The 14,399-nt window shown below is 42.4% G+C and overlaps 1 protein-coding gene across 5 annotated transcripts in view; it reads left to right on the top strand.

The window, feature by feature from the left end:
• The window catches only part of Pbx1 (PBX homeobox 1), a 298,829-nt gene that overhangs the window by 210,334 nt on the left and 74,096 nt on the right, over positions 1-14,399 (top strand). For all 5 annotated transcript variants that reach the window (XM_051186201.1, XM_051186204.1, XM_051186200.1 and 2 more), the window contains 2 exons: positions 4,151-4,395; positions 10,326-10,516. In XM_051186201.1, the coding sequence (XP_051042158.1) occupies positions 4,151-4,395; positions 10,326-10,516 (436 nt within the window). The remainder of the gene's footprint in view (positions 1-4,150; positions 4,396-10,325; positions 10,517-14,399) is intronic.

The raw sequence follows: 14,399 nt of genomic DNA, 5'->3' as shown, positions 1-14,399 counted from the left end.
TGTTGGGAGGGAGAGGGAGGGGGTACAGGGCACCCATCAGGGAGGTGGGAACCTGATCATATGTGATGGCTGCTGGATTAGGTAACAGCTCGGCTGGTTGAAATTGGATCTTGGAGGACGAGTGTTAACATCTCTGGTGTCCCAGTGAAAGGTTCATTTGAGTCTTGCATGGTGCTAGAGAAATAAAAAGGAGCTTTTAAATAATCATTTTGTCTCCAACTCACCAGAGTACTGACTTCAAGACATAAATAGGAAGCATCACTTCTGTTAGCCATATCCACTGTTTCATTTATTTATTTAATGCTGGTGGGATTTTTTTTTTAAACTGCTTAGCAGAACAGTTTCCGGGTCAGTGAATCCCAATACCTGTTTTTATAGTGGTACCTTGAAATCTTGTTCTAGGAAGAAATATGGACCTGCGAGATTCTGTGCCTTCTCCAAATGGGCATATGCAGTGCAAGGCCTTCCAAACCTCCTGTGTAGTATATAACACAGCAAAGTGTTCCCCTATTTGCATTTAGTTCTTGAACATATTCCAACATTGTCTGTTTTCATGATTAGAGACTAATTTAGAAGGCGCAAGACACAATGTGTATGGGGATCCTTCTGGGCTTTTGTTTTTCTTTTCTTTTTTCTGCACCTTTTCACTCTTTTTCAAATTTCTGGTGGAACCCACCCACTTGTGTATTTCTAGCAAATTCAAATGCCTTTAGAAAGAGTATTTGCTTAGAGCATTTATCCGGTAAAACCTAGGCACTTCTCTCATTGCCCTCCACCCCCGTAAATCTTCATTCCCCATACAGAAATGAGTGCACTGTCTTCCTGAAACTTCCACTCTGGATAGTCTTTAGCACTGTTATCTTCTGCATCTCCCACAGCAGCCTTAGAAAGTTCTGTCCTTATCTTATTTAAAGTATTTTAAATTTCACAGTCAAGCGAGATATGCATTAGCTTGAGGAGAGTTTATTAGGATGAGCTTGGCTGTTTAAAAACACTGAGGCAGGGGCACAACTGAAACCCAGAAGGGTAGGAAGAAAGAGTAGTCTCTGGGGATATCAGGCATAAAGGAACCAATTGTCTGTGCCTGTTCATGGTCACCTACCTGATCCATGGGTGTCGCTCCCTCACAACCAACTTTGCTAGAGGATGAGTTGGGGGTTTAGGAGGCTGTCTTCAGCACCAGCTCTATTGGAGGAGGGGAGTACCTGACATCGCTTTTGGCAGGCAGAGCCTGGGAGAGGAGGCGCTGACTGTTGGATAACCTTCTTTTTGACTGTGCTGCTGTTGGGGAGAACAGATATCATCACTAGTGATAGGCCATATGCAAGGGGCATAGGCTACAGAGTCGCCAGGAGAATGCCATCAGACATATTAGCACCTGGCCAAATGTTACCAGTTTTAGCATCATGGGAAATTTTTAGCTCTGGGAGTTAGCTTTGGTCTCTTCCAAGGGAATGTATTTGACATCAGAGTCAGAAGACTGGATTTATAGCTGGCTAGGGTGGGATGTATTTGTCATCCCAGCATGCAGTGGAGGCCAAACAGGGACCTTATGAGCTTGAGGCCAGCCATTGGGTCTATAGTAAGATCTATGCTGAATGAATGAAAGAGAATGAGAACATTGTCTTAGAGGGCTGGAGAGGTGACTTAGGAGCTAAGAGTATGGACTATTCTTCCAGAGGACCTGGGTTCAATTTGCAGCACCCATATCATGGCTCACAGCTATCTGTAACTCCTGTTCTAAAGAACCCAACACCCTTACACAGACATACATGCAAGCAAAATACAAATGCACATAAAAATACTAGTAATAAATAAATTGTGTTTTAAACAAAAACTATTGCCTTGGGGGGGGGAGTTTAAATTATCCATCTAAAACAACGTATTTGTGCTTTAATAGGTCAGAGGTAGCTCCTTTTTAAAAATTTGTGAATGGCTCATAAATACCCTTTTGATGAAGTGATTAAAATCCACCAGGCAAAGAAACACACCTAGACACCCTGTAAATGATGTCTTCATGCCTTCATTAGAAGGGGTGGGGGCTTGACTTTGAGGCTTGATTTGGAAGGATAGATTCTGTGCAGTGTCTTTAGAGCCAGCCATGCAGGAAAAAGTGCTCGTATCCAGTCGCTATCTTCAAGAACTTTTGTTAGTGGTGAGTTCTTCAGAGGACTTTGGAGATCTGAGTAACAATGTTCAAAACACAGAAGAATCTGGCTCTGTTGTCAATAGTCAGCCAACAGGACAATTTCTATAGAAAGGTTTGCGCCTACTAGAATGAGATTTCATTGAGTGGGACCTTCACAGTGTCCCACTACATTCATTTCTCCTCATGTGATCCCACTGTAGCAATTTGACACGCACATGGAAGAACACTTTTGGAACAAAAGGGGAAGCTAATGAATACCCAAGTGTTGCAGTATGCAGGTCAATGGGTTTCTTTTCTCCTCTACATCTTTCCTTCCTTTCTTGTTCCCTTTTGTACTTCATCAAGAAGTACTGTTTGGAATCTTCACCACCACCTGGTGACCTTCCTCCTACTCTCCTGTGTTTGATGATGAAAGCCACGCTGTAGTTTTCCTTCTGGAACCAGAATTGGGATTTCCTTTAGACTGAAGGATGGTACCTCTTGGAAGCTCTGGAATCCAGGAGCACGTGGGCACAGCCAGCAGCGATGCTGGCATTATCTGTAAGGGATGGCTTCATCTGTTGTCTTCTTATGTTGAAGTCATTCCTACCTTCCGCATCACAGCCCCTGGAGTGAGGAGGGCTGCCCAGGAGAAAGGAAGTTCTTGGTACTATCAAACAGCTCTTGATTCTAGTAGTCTTTGTCCATCCACTGAGACTTAGATCCCATCTTCTCCATCCCTAAACAAGGTCCACAGAGTGGCCCATTCTCTTCAGCTTTTTTTCAATGTTGAAAACACTCTTCACATTGTCTTTCCACAAAGTCTTGGCTGCTGAAGCCACAACTGGATTTAGTTGAGTGGTTTGTTTATTTGAAGGCAGGTGGTGTGCAGGAGGCACAGAAGCATTTCCCGTGAGCCACTCTGCCCAATCTCTTGATCTCCTCCAGTCTAAGTCACCCCCACTCACAAAGTTGTGGTGTTTCCATAAAAAGTACCCAGATTTCGATCTGACACTCCATCCTACCAGAACCTTGGGATTGCTGAATCCATGAAAACATCTTGTTACAAAGACCACACCCTTGCTTTGCACAGAACCATCCAGAACAGATGGATCTCAGCTTTAAAACCAGCATGTTCCTATGCCGGGGTTAATTTGTCTTCCCATTTTTCCAGACTAATCTTCATTCTTTTAGCTAGTCCAAGGAAAAGGTTTCAGGATTTAATTGCATGAGCTGGATTGGCCTTGAAGAAGTTATTTTGGAAATGAAAATATAAGTAATCCAATATTGCAAAAAACACCACAGAGTAAAAGCTACAAAGAGAGATCTAAAGTAAGAAACAAAGACATGCTTTTTTTTTTTTGCTTGAAATAATCTTGCAATCTGAAGATTAAAATAAAAATATTATTCCATTATAATTAATGTTTGTAGCTTAACATTGGTTGTGGGACAACACATAATAATGGGAATTTTGCCTATTTTGTAGTGTTCAGTTTGATGGCGTTCAGTAGATTCATATGGTTGTCTGAACATCACCATCATCTATCTCTTTGGCAGGAGGGTAGAGACAAGGCCTCCTATGGCCCAGGTTGACTTGAAACACACACACACACACACACACACACACACACACACGATGACCTTGAACTTCTGATCTTCCTGGCTCCACTATCTGATTATAGATGTGACCACAGTGCCAGGCTTCCAAGAACTCCTTTCATCTTCTCCAAGTAAAACTCCATGAGTAACATACTGACTCCACATGTCCCTCCTCCTGGTCCCTCGCCCACCATTCTTCTATTCTGAGTACTTAGTCTAAGCAGAGTTTCTTTGGAGCAAAGCAAGTGTCTCCTTCCACATTCTCACCCTCTCAGTTCTTGTCTTGCCCTTCCTCTGTTCACACGACATTAATCTGGAAGCCAGTTTAGCAGAGGAACACAGTTGGGTCCTTGTGTTTCATGTTTGTTAAATGTTTCTCCTGCATTATTGTTAATATTTTTTCCCTTTTGTCTTTCTCTGTAGTTTTGAGTATTCGGGGAGCCCAAGAAGAGGAGCCCACAGACCCCCAGCTGATGCGACTGGACAATATGCTGCTAGCGGAGGGGGTGGCAGGACCCGAGAAGGGCGGAGGCTCAGCAGCGGCAGCAGCAGCAGCGGCAGCTTCAGGGGGCGCAGGTTCAGACAACTCGGTGGAGCATTCCGATTACAGAGCCAAACTGTCACAGATCAGACAAATCTACCACACAGAGCTGGAGAAGTATGAGCAGGTAACCACACCCCTGCAGAATGAACCTCAAGGTGGCCCTTGGTCCAGCCTTTCCCAGAGGTCAGGGTTTATCGCCCTAGAGCCTTGAATCCTCTCAAGACCCTTGAGTCCCCTGAAGACCCTGGTCTCAACTATTGAAAGCCTAAGCCTTACATAGGGCAAGCCACTAAACAACATGACATTGTAAATGAAGACCTTAAGAAATATGCATGATCAATGTGAGGAATACCCTGGGCCTGGAACTCCAGAACACTTGTGGGATATGGAATGTGTCTAGAGGGACTCCCCGTGTGTGAGTGTACCGGCCATTATCAGAGTTACAACCCGATTGCAGGGGCTGCCGGGCTTCCTTTGGCCTCCACTTGTTTACTTAAGGGTCATTATGCTTCTGAATGCTCCAAGAATCCCACGGAAAGGGACCTGACCTTTCCTCAACTAATGCTGGGATTAGTTGAATCAAATGTGTTCTCGTCTTCATGTGTGGTGTGATACACAGTTCTCTGCATAGGTAGTAGGTCAATCTTAGGAGGCATCCTAGAGTTATACCAACTTCAACTCCAGCCTAAGCATGGACCTGCATACTGTACCCCGGACATGTATGCAGGCATTTGACAGACAACTGTAGATTTGTGAGAGGGATCATGGACACCCTCTGATGGAAAGAATACAGTGACTTTAAGGCACAAAGCAGTGTGCAGAGTTGAGATGCCCTGATGATGATAGAGCTACCCCATTAGGGAAAGCACCTCCTGTCCCCCATACATTTGGAATTCTATATCAGTGTTGTTTTTCCAGCCATTGTGAAAAAGAGTACTATATCAGGAGTCCTTTATCGTCTGACTTTCATTCATTTACTTAGCCAACAAATATATTTGTTGTCACCATTGGCTTCTATACTGAACCCAGGTTCTATATGATGTGGTTTCCCCCCCCCCTTTGAATTAGATTTTTCTTTTACTATTTTAATGACTCAGAGAAAGAAAGAAAGAAAAAAAAAAGCACTCAACTTATGACTGCCTAGGTAGGTGGCAAATGCAAACTTAATAGAACATTTAAATTTTAAAGTAGAAATGGATATTTTAAATTTTAAAGTAGAGAAAATTTCATTATTGCATTCCTGTCCACCTTTGAAATAGAGGATACCCACAAAGTCCACTGTTTCATACATGAGGAATGCTATGCCTCCTTAAGTTAAACATAGTGAAATTCACCCATCAGACAGGTGTAGTCTAGGGCTGAAGGAAGGAAAATAAAACTCAGCATGTTAAGAACTGTGAGTCATTGCCCTGTACCTTCTTGGAAAAGAACACATGTTCTTGACATAATGTTGGCTCAAGGAGACTTGCCTCAGGTCCCAGGCAAGTCTGAGATAAACCCTGCCTAATCCAGGTGGAGGTGCTTTTCCCCACCTGGACCATCCTGAATCTGGACTCTGCCCTAATTTAGTGGGATAACTTCTTGCAGACTCTTCTTATACAGATCTCTGGACAGCCTCTTGGTTCCTCTCATGTGTGCTATTCTTACTTCACCCTCTCCAGAAAGCCTGGCCTCTGCCTAGATACCTGCCTAGACCTGACATCTAGATTAACTCATGTTAGATAAGCAAAGCATGAAAGGAACTCAGAATACAGCTCCCTTTAATCAAACTGCAATGTGTGTTAGACTTGGAGGTGTTGAAAGATGGCTTTATTGTTAGCTTGGGATGCAGATAGCACAAAATTGATTTCTCCATTGATAACCCTGTCCCTCTTCCATCCTCACCTAAAATGGGTGACCACTTGAGCAATAGTAATATGTACTGTTGCAAAACATCAGGACCAATGTAATTGCACTTTTTCATCTACCCATTTTGTTGTTGGATACATAGGACCATATGATGCAGGTGCGATGAAAGAAGTTAAACATGTGTCTGAGGTCACACATCTAGTGAGGAAAAGAGGTTGCCCTGGAGTCCTATTTTGACTCTTTGGCCAAGGGCCAAAAGTCTATACTTCATTTAGGAAAAAGGAAGTATAGACATTGGTTAATGATGAATAACAAGCGTGTCTTTTGCCTCCATGGACTGGACTTACTGGCACCAGACTAGGGATATAAGTGTTCTCTCTAGACATTTCTCATGGATTCCTGCCTATTCTAAATCATAGAGATGTTGGAAATGAAGAACTTAGGGGAAGCCCCACGAGTATGCAGCAAATTATGCAAATGTAGCAGTGGTCGACTTGTCTTGTATATTTATTAGATTTAGGAAGTAAAGCATCATGTCTCCTTATTTATGTGGGCAGTTTCTGGGTGAGAAGTGAATTCTGCTTAACACATTTTGGATGCTTAACACTTTATTAAAATTAGTTTGTTAATTATAATAAATAGCTGCTTGTGAGGTGATGGCGCTGTTAACCTTTTAGCTGGTATGTCTGAGAGATCCATCTTCTTCATTTTTCTGCAACAGTTCCTCGTGGGGGCTTTGTTAAATGTAGGGAAACTCAGTCAAGTAAAATGCCACCCTCCTTGTTCGTACTTGTTACTGTCAATTTTGCTGTCTTTGTTTTGTTCTTTATATATTGATAACAGATAACCACAGGATAATTAACTACCTTTCACCCCCAGCCCTCCAAATAAACCCAACTGAACAAGCTACTATTTTATCCCAAGGTTATTAAATAAGGAAGCTTCTAGAAACTTTCATCATTATTAAATGACAATGATAAAAGGCTTCTGTAGCAGATCATGTTGGTGGCTAAGATAGTTAAAAGCTGACATATTCAAATTTAAAAACCATGGTTTCAGAAAAACCCAATCCTATTCCAAGTGCTGTTTATAAAAATGACCCTCTTGTTGCTTTGAGGAGTTCTTCATCTTTTATAAACCTTGTCCCTGGAGCATAAATAGCCAGTATTGAACTGGGGTGGAATAATTCAGTTCACAACTAAGGGGGCTCTTGGATTCCTCTTACCTTTTGTGAGGGAGACTGGCACCACACTCAGTTGGAAGGAGACAGGAAGAAGATGGATTGTATCACATGCAGGATGTCAGCCAAAATCTGGATTTTTGAGGCTCCCTACGTGGACTTCTCTGTAGTCTATTGGGACTTCAGATACCCTTGGGCAGCCTACTTGGGAGATCTTTGTAGAGATCTCCCTGCCCCCCAAAGTGGCTCAAGCTCTTCATCATGGTTGCCTGTAATAGTCCACAGTAGAGACCATCGGACTTTAAGGATTTTATTGTCTTTTCCTCAAATATGTACCCTACTGCCACACAGTGAGCACTCGACCTAATAGAAGCAGCCCAGCTTCTGCCATTGTCATGGTGGGGAACTGAAGGCTCACTGTAGACATTTCAGGTCCTGGAAGAATCTGGACCGTTATGTCCTGTCCATCTAGAACAAGCTCAGAAACTTTGAACCTCAGTTGTGTGTTCTCCCAGCTTTTTAGCAGCTGCTTTGCTCTGCCTCAGCAGCTGGTGGAAGACTCCACTACTGCTCATTGCGAAACATAAAAGACCCTGGAATGAAATGCCCCAACTAAACACCAGATATTGTGAGTATTTTGATTCACCGTAATGAAACATATTATTATTAGCCAAGCACTATGGTTTTCCAGCTGAGAACTGGTACGTTTTTGATAAAACTTCCTTTCCTGCAGCTCCTGCTCCCTGCCAAACCCCTAGAGGTGGTGATACTGCAGCCCAGCAGATTGCTTTGTTTCCTCGGAAAGATGGCTGTGGGCTTGCTAAGAGCATAGTCTTCGCTCTACTTTATGTGATGTGACAGGGGCCTGGGAATTCTTGCTAGCTCACTGCCAGGTTTTAATTCCCCGTTTACGTGGTACAGTTCCAGAGCCTGGGTTTGGCTTGGGAGTGAGAGTGTAACAAACTCATGTCTTGATAACACTTTTTCTGAATGGAGACACTATGTAGACCTATTCATGGCTTTTTCTTCAACATATTCCTACAGAATAGCGGGGGAGGTGGGATTTATTGTTGCATTTATTTTACCAAGACAGAAATGAAGCCTGCAGAAGTTTTCTCTATCAGGATATTATGGTGGGTTTCTAAGTTACCTCTGTATTTATTTACTTAATTTTATATTTAGATGTTTTACCTGAATGTCTGTAAGTACACCACACATATACAGTGCCCAAGGAGCCCAGAAAAAAAAATGTATCAGATCCCCTGGATCTGGAGCTACAGATGGTTGTGAGCTGCCATGTGGGTGCTGAAAACTAAACCTAGGTCATCGGCAAGCAGTAAATATTCTTAGCTGCTAAATGATCTCTCCAGCCCCTAAGTTACCAATGTTTTGAAGCCACAATGAAGACACATATTTGTTGGCTCATGTATGCATTGCACACATAGTAACTCTGCAGGTCTCTGCTGAACCCTCTTAGGTAGGGGTCATCCCAGCTTACAAAAGGAAAGAAACACAGATACATTAAAGAACTTCCCCAGATCCCACTACTGAGTAAGTCCTGGCAGGGATCCAGGCAGTCTGTCTCTCAGCCCATTTCCTGGTCCATTCAAACGATCGCTTCTGCATTTAGGACTCTATGCACAAAAACATGGGTACCATTTAATGTGTTAGAGGGTTAGAGAATAATTAAATATCCCAGATGGATAAAATGTGCCTTTTGATAATTCAAGAATTTGCATAAATATTCATAGGGGCAGGGTTCAAAGCAGGCCTCCCACTGTGGAGTTCAGATGCCACCCTGTGGATGGCTCTGCCCATGTTCCTTTGGTCATCCAACCTCAAAGAATGCTTCAATAAATAGCCTGTGAGTGTGGGCTCCTGTTATTGCTCTGCATTATTGACACATATGAAGAGCTTTATGTTATAAAAACACAGTAATACAATGTTGTCAGTAACAAGCATGTTTCTACTCTTCATATTATACTTGGAGTCCTTTGAGTCCTGAGTTTGAAGTTCTCAAAGCACCATCTTGCTCTTTTCTTTACAAATCTAAAACAGTTTTACAGCATTGCTGTGAGTTAATCGATGAACAGATATTTTATTGAGTGTTCAGCTAATGAAACTAGACTATGGATGTTAAGTAATAATAACTTAATACACTTAAGAGGGTAGCAGTTTCTCAAAGAGTGAGTTCAAGCGCCGAATTCCCAGGCTCACAAGTGATAGGAAGCATTTGGGTCACACTTTGGTCCTTTCATGCCTCCCGTGTGCCTTTGGGAAAATCCCTTCATCCCTTTGGATCACATTTTCCCGACTGGAAAACAACAAAATGAAGAAGTTAGATTTCCACTTTGACTTCCATAGCTGGCTAATAGTCTACTCCTACAAGGGTGGATGCTAGACCCTCTAACTCACATTGGATGCTTGGTTTATAAGCTTCATGGGGATAGATTCCCCTGTGTTGTAGACTAGGCATGGGGGTGGTGTGGCTTCTTTAGATAAAATTCAAAGCTTACTAATGAGAAATTTCTGTTAAGACTTTGCCAGAGCTTTTTGATTTTGTGGTTCTGCTTAAACTCTCGGCTGTTTACATATCCCAAAATTGAATATTTGGAAGCCCTACCATGTCAGGGATAATGAGCAAGGCAGAGAAAGCTAGCTCATGATGTGTTTGACCCAAAGTCTCTCAGCTCTTAACATAGGGGCAAAAGGCAGAGATGGATGTTAAGTATCGCCCCTTTCACTGTCATAAAATCATAGGGAAAAATGTTAAAATGATTCAAAATTTTATTTTTCCCTTAAGAAGTTGAAGCCAGAGCCAAAATGTAGAGCTAGATCCACTGGGAATAAAAGGAATTTCCAGACAATCATTTATTCTAGCTACCAGATTTGATAAAATGCCATAAAATCTTCTAGTTTTCTTCACTTGTACAAGTCTTTAGACAAGCACCCCAGCTGCATGTTGTGAACCCTGCTTGCTAAGCTATGAACTTCAGCTCAACCATGTTCACTGTGTTGCTCCACAGGCATGCAATGAATTCACCACCCACGTGATGAACCTCCTTCGAGAGCAAAGCAGGACCAGGCCCATCTCCCCGAAGGAAATTGAGCGGATGGTCAGCATCATCCACCGCAAATTCAGCTCCATCCAGATGCAGCTCAAGCAGAGCACGTGTGAGGCAGTCATGATCCTGCGCTCCCGGTTTCTGGATGCAAGGTGAGCCTCTGGGTTGTCTCGAAAGGTTACCAGGAGCATCTTCAAAGAGAAACTCAATGCAGCAGGGTAGGGAGTCATGAGTTGGCCTTCTCTGAAGCTCCAATTCTACTACTTTGGGTGCTGATCCAAACACTAATCTGAGTGCAGTACTAGGTGTGAGGAACACAGGCTGGGAAACAGGATAGACCATGGTTTCATATGGAGCTGGGGGGGGGGGGAAATCCATGATTGCAGGGGACAATGTTTATTGCTATTCCACTCTGGGTGAGCGGCACTGGTAATAATGACAGGCTAGGCAGGATTTTTTGTTGTTGTTGTTGCTGTTGTTAGGGACAGATCATAGCTATATGCTCATTGTCACTTTACCAGCAGACCATGGTGACACTTCCTCCAAGAAGGCTGCCTCTAAGTGCTTGAAAGCTGGGGTCTTTCCCATAGTGTATAGACAGAGAGCGTACACCATCAAATATAAGAAGTATTTCTTGGTAAATTACTATGCATTCTACTGTGGGCTGCTTAAGAAGTTCAAAGTTGAGCACCACAAGCTTCTCTGAGCATAGAGAGGCAAGAAGGTAGCTTGATAGGGACTCCATTGGTTGGTTTGATGTTTCCTATCTGGCTTTGGTGTTGCTCATGACCTTATTTATGAATTCAAAATATTTTTTTTTTTTTTTACAAAAACAGGGCTAGAATGGTCCTTTAAAAAATGCATGAGATCTGAAAACAAATGACTAAGAACCAGTTCTTAATTCTCCTACTCGTAGACCAATGGATTTACTTGAGCCCTTGGCTTCTCTTCTCAAACCTCAGAGAGAGTGATAATCAGATTTTACGTTTATCTAGAAGATTTTGGGTAACTGGTCTACCAAATGCTTCTTACGTTGTAGGTGTGCCTAGTAATCCACAGTTCATCTTGAATTAGTCATCTTTTGTACTGTACCATTCCTGTAAACATTCCCAAGGTACGGCTTTTATTATCGAATGTTAGGATGTCATGGTCAGCATACTATTTCACGATATATATGGTTTTGTTCCTTTTGAATCAGACTGAAAGATTCATGGCTATTCCAGGATTGCTTTCCTCTCTGATATCATGCATTATTCAGCTCTCCGACCTGCATTTTCTCTCTCTTCACAGTACTAGTCTTTTGTGGTCTATGAACCTATTTAAAAGTCCCCAGCATCTTCTCCCACCTCCTCCTTTTCAATGTGCTTTTGGATTGCATGAGATACAAAATGAGAATGCCAGCCTGGAAGCTACACCTCTAGGTTAATAGAATCCCATAGTCAAGAGAAGGTAAAAGAGGGGACGAGGCTGGAGAGATGGCTTGGCAATTAAGATCACAAACTGCACCAGCAGAGGATCTGAGTTCAGTTCCCAGTAAGTTCATCAAGGGCAGCTTGTAACAGCCCCTAACTTAAGCTGTAGGGGAGCCAAAGCCCTCCTCTACTGCCACAGGCATACAGGCACTATCTCCTACCCCAACATATACATATACTCAAAATTAAAAATCAAAATTAAATCTTGAAAAAAAGAAAGGCTTACTATCTGGATGTAGGGATAAATAGTAGGCAAAACCAATCCCACCCCAACCCCCCCAGCAGGACCCTCTGTGTCTCTTATCCAGTGGCCTGCTGCCAGTGTGCTTTCTCTAATGCAGCCATTCTGCACAATGTGAGAGTCTGGTGGCTTCCGTCTTGGTCCTTCTTGTATGTAAGAGCCACCACCACCACACTGCATGTGTTGCTTATATCCCCATGGTAACTTCCTTAATTAAAATGCTGCAGTTGCTATTTACGATGGCAGAGCAAAGGGAGGGGGTGCATAAAAAAGAAAGAAATAGAAGAAGAAAAGGAAAGAAAAGTTGGGACCAGACTGTATTGTTGTTGTTGTTGTTTCTTTGGTTGGGGTTTTGTTTGTTTTTATTTTGTTGTTGTTATTGTTGAAGAGAGAAACGGGAGAAATGAGCAAAACAGACCCATTGTCCATATGGGTTTCTCTTCGCATCCCTCCCGTTGTGCCCACTTGGAGTTCTGGTTCTAAAAGGACAAAGGACTAGATATGTCTGTACACACTTCTTTCTCTTCCACTGGCCTGTACCTAGAGTCTTCTGTTTGGAACCAGAAGGACAGTCAGTCTAAGGCAGGGTCTCTTTCTTACTTGAGTAAGAAACCTTCAAATCACCACATCTGTACCAAAATTCTAAACAAAAGCAGCCACCCTTTAGTCACTGGTGGTCTCATCTTGTTGTATAACTGTATTTGTCAGAAAAAATGCCACCCCGTATGTCAGCCGGTGTGAAGCAAATAACTTTCCCAGCTTGCAAATACATGTTTGCCCAATCCTCCTGGTTAAGGAACTTACCTTATCTTTTACCAGTAATTGTAGGAGAGAGCTAAACCAACCCCCGTGAGAGAGAGATTCAGCACATGACCCCCATCCTACACCCCCAAACCGTGTGTCTGATGGGCAGGGCCTCATCAAATAAGATTTCATGGAAGACAAATGAAATACAAAGAGGACTTAATTCAGTAATAGGATTAGTCTTTGTAGTCTAATAGGTGTGTAGAAATGAATGTTACTCTCCTTTATGGTGGGACATGCCTCCTATTAGCTTTCAATGGCTGTGTCCAGATTACCACACTTTTAGCAGTTTAAAACTGTATATGTTTATTGCCTTGCAGTTCCTATTGGCCTACAGTTTGGGCATAGCTCAGCCAAAGCTTCCACCGAGTTATCTACAGAGGCTGTGACTATATCTGAAGTTTAGGTTCAAGAAACTCCCTGTTCTCTGTGGGATTTAGAGAGCTCTGGTTGGTGGAGGTCACCCCTCTCTAGAAGCATTTCACAATCTTACCACTTACTTTCTTCCTGGTAGCTTGCAGAACAAACTCTCATTGTTAAAACTTTGATCTAGTCACAAGGTGAAACCCCATTGTGGTCACCATCCCAGTCACTTGAAGGAGAAGGTATCATATACACCAGGGTCAGGGGACTTAAGAGTCCCACTCACTGGTCATATCAGCTGAGCTCTTAGCCCAGATATCTCCAACTCAGGTTATAACCTTTCTCCTTATCTTACATTGATGTAAGTATGCCAGCAAAGTTAAACTTCAAATTCCACTTATTCATTTTTATCTCATACTATGCATGTCATGCTGTGCGCTTTCCATCTTGGTTAGTTTATTCAGCATTACACACTGTGTTTCTCTGAAAGAGACTAAAAGGGGAGAGCGTTTTTAAACATCTAGTGGTTTTGAAAATAAGTTGGAAAAGTGGTTTTTTTCCAATAGTACTTAGTTGGAGTTTGTAATAGTAATGCAAGTGCTTAAAGATTTACCCTTGAACTGTGCCCTTAGTTACCAAAACCAGATCCAAAGCAAAGGAAAAGACGTCAGTAAAGTACAGGAAAACTGACCCTATATTAAGAGTTATTTATGTATCTAATTAGACTCCTGGTATTGCCAGATGGTGTTTTGCTACTAGAATAGCAAATATAATATATAAATATGGGTCCTACATATTTCTCATAGTTCATGATCTCATGGGCAGACCCTTGCAGATAAATCTTAGAACTGCATGTTATCCCTAAGAATATCTACCTACTAACTCCATCAAAAGGGAAACGATCCAGGAAACTGAAGACATTTTGCATTTTAGAAGAGAAGGATGCTGGTGAGACAGATGGAGTAACATGAGCAACAGATCATCCTCACTCAACTTCAGCAGCTTTACCTACCCAAGAGCTTACTATGTGTTAGACACAAGGTTTCAAATATGAGTGAAATATGGTTCCTGCCCTTGAGGAATTTGCGTTTTAACTGCCTATTTGTAAGCTGTGGCAAACACTGTGAGAGAGAAACATACTAGGCTGTCTGAAGA

Source organism: Phodopus roborovskii, unplaced genomic scaffold (assembly GCF_943737965.1).
Source record: "Phodopus roborovskii unplaced genomic scaffold, PHOROB, whole genome shotgun sequence".
NCBI lineage: Eukaryota > Metazoa > Chordata > Mammalia > Rodentia > Cricetidae > Phodopus > Phodopus roborovskii.
The sequence above is the reverse complement of the archived record's forward strand: the minus strand, read 5'-3'. Positions and strand labels throughout refer to the sequence as shown.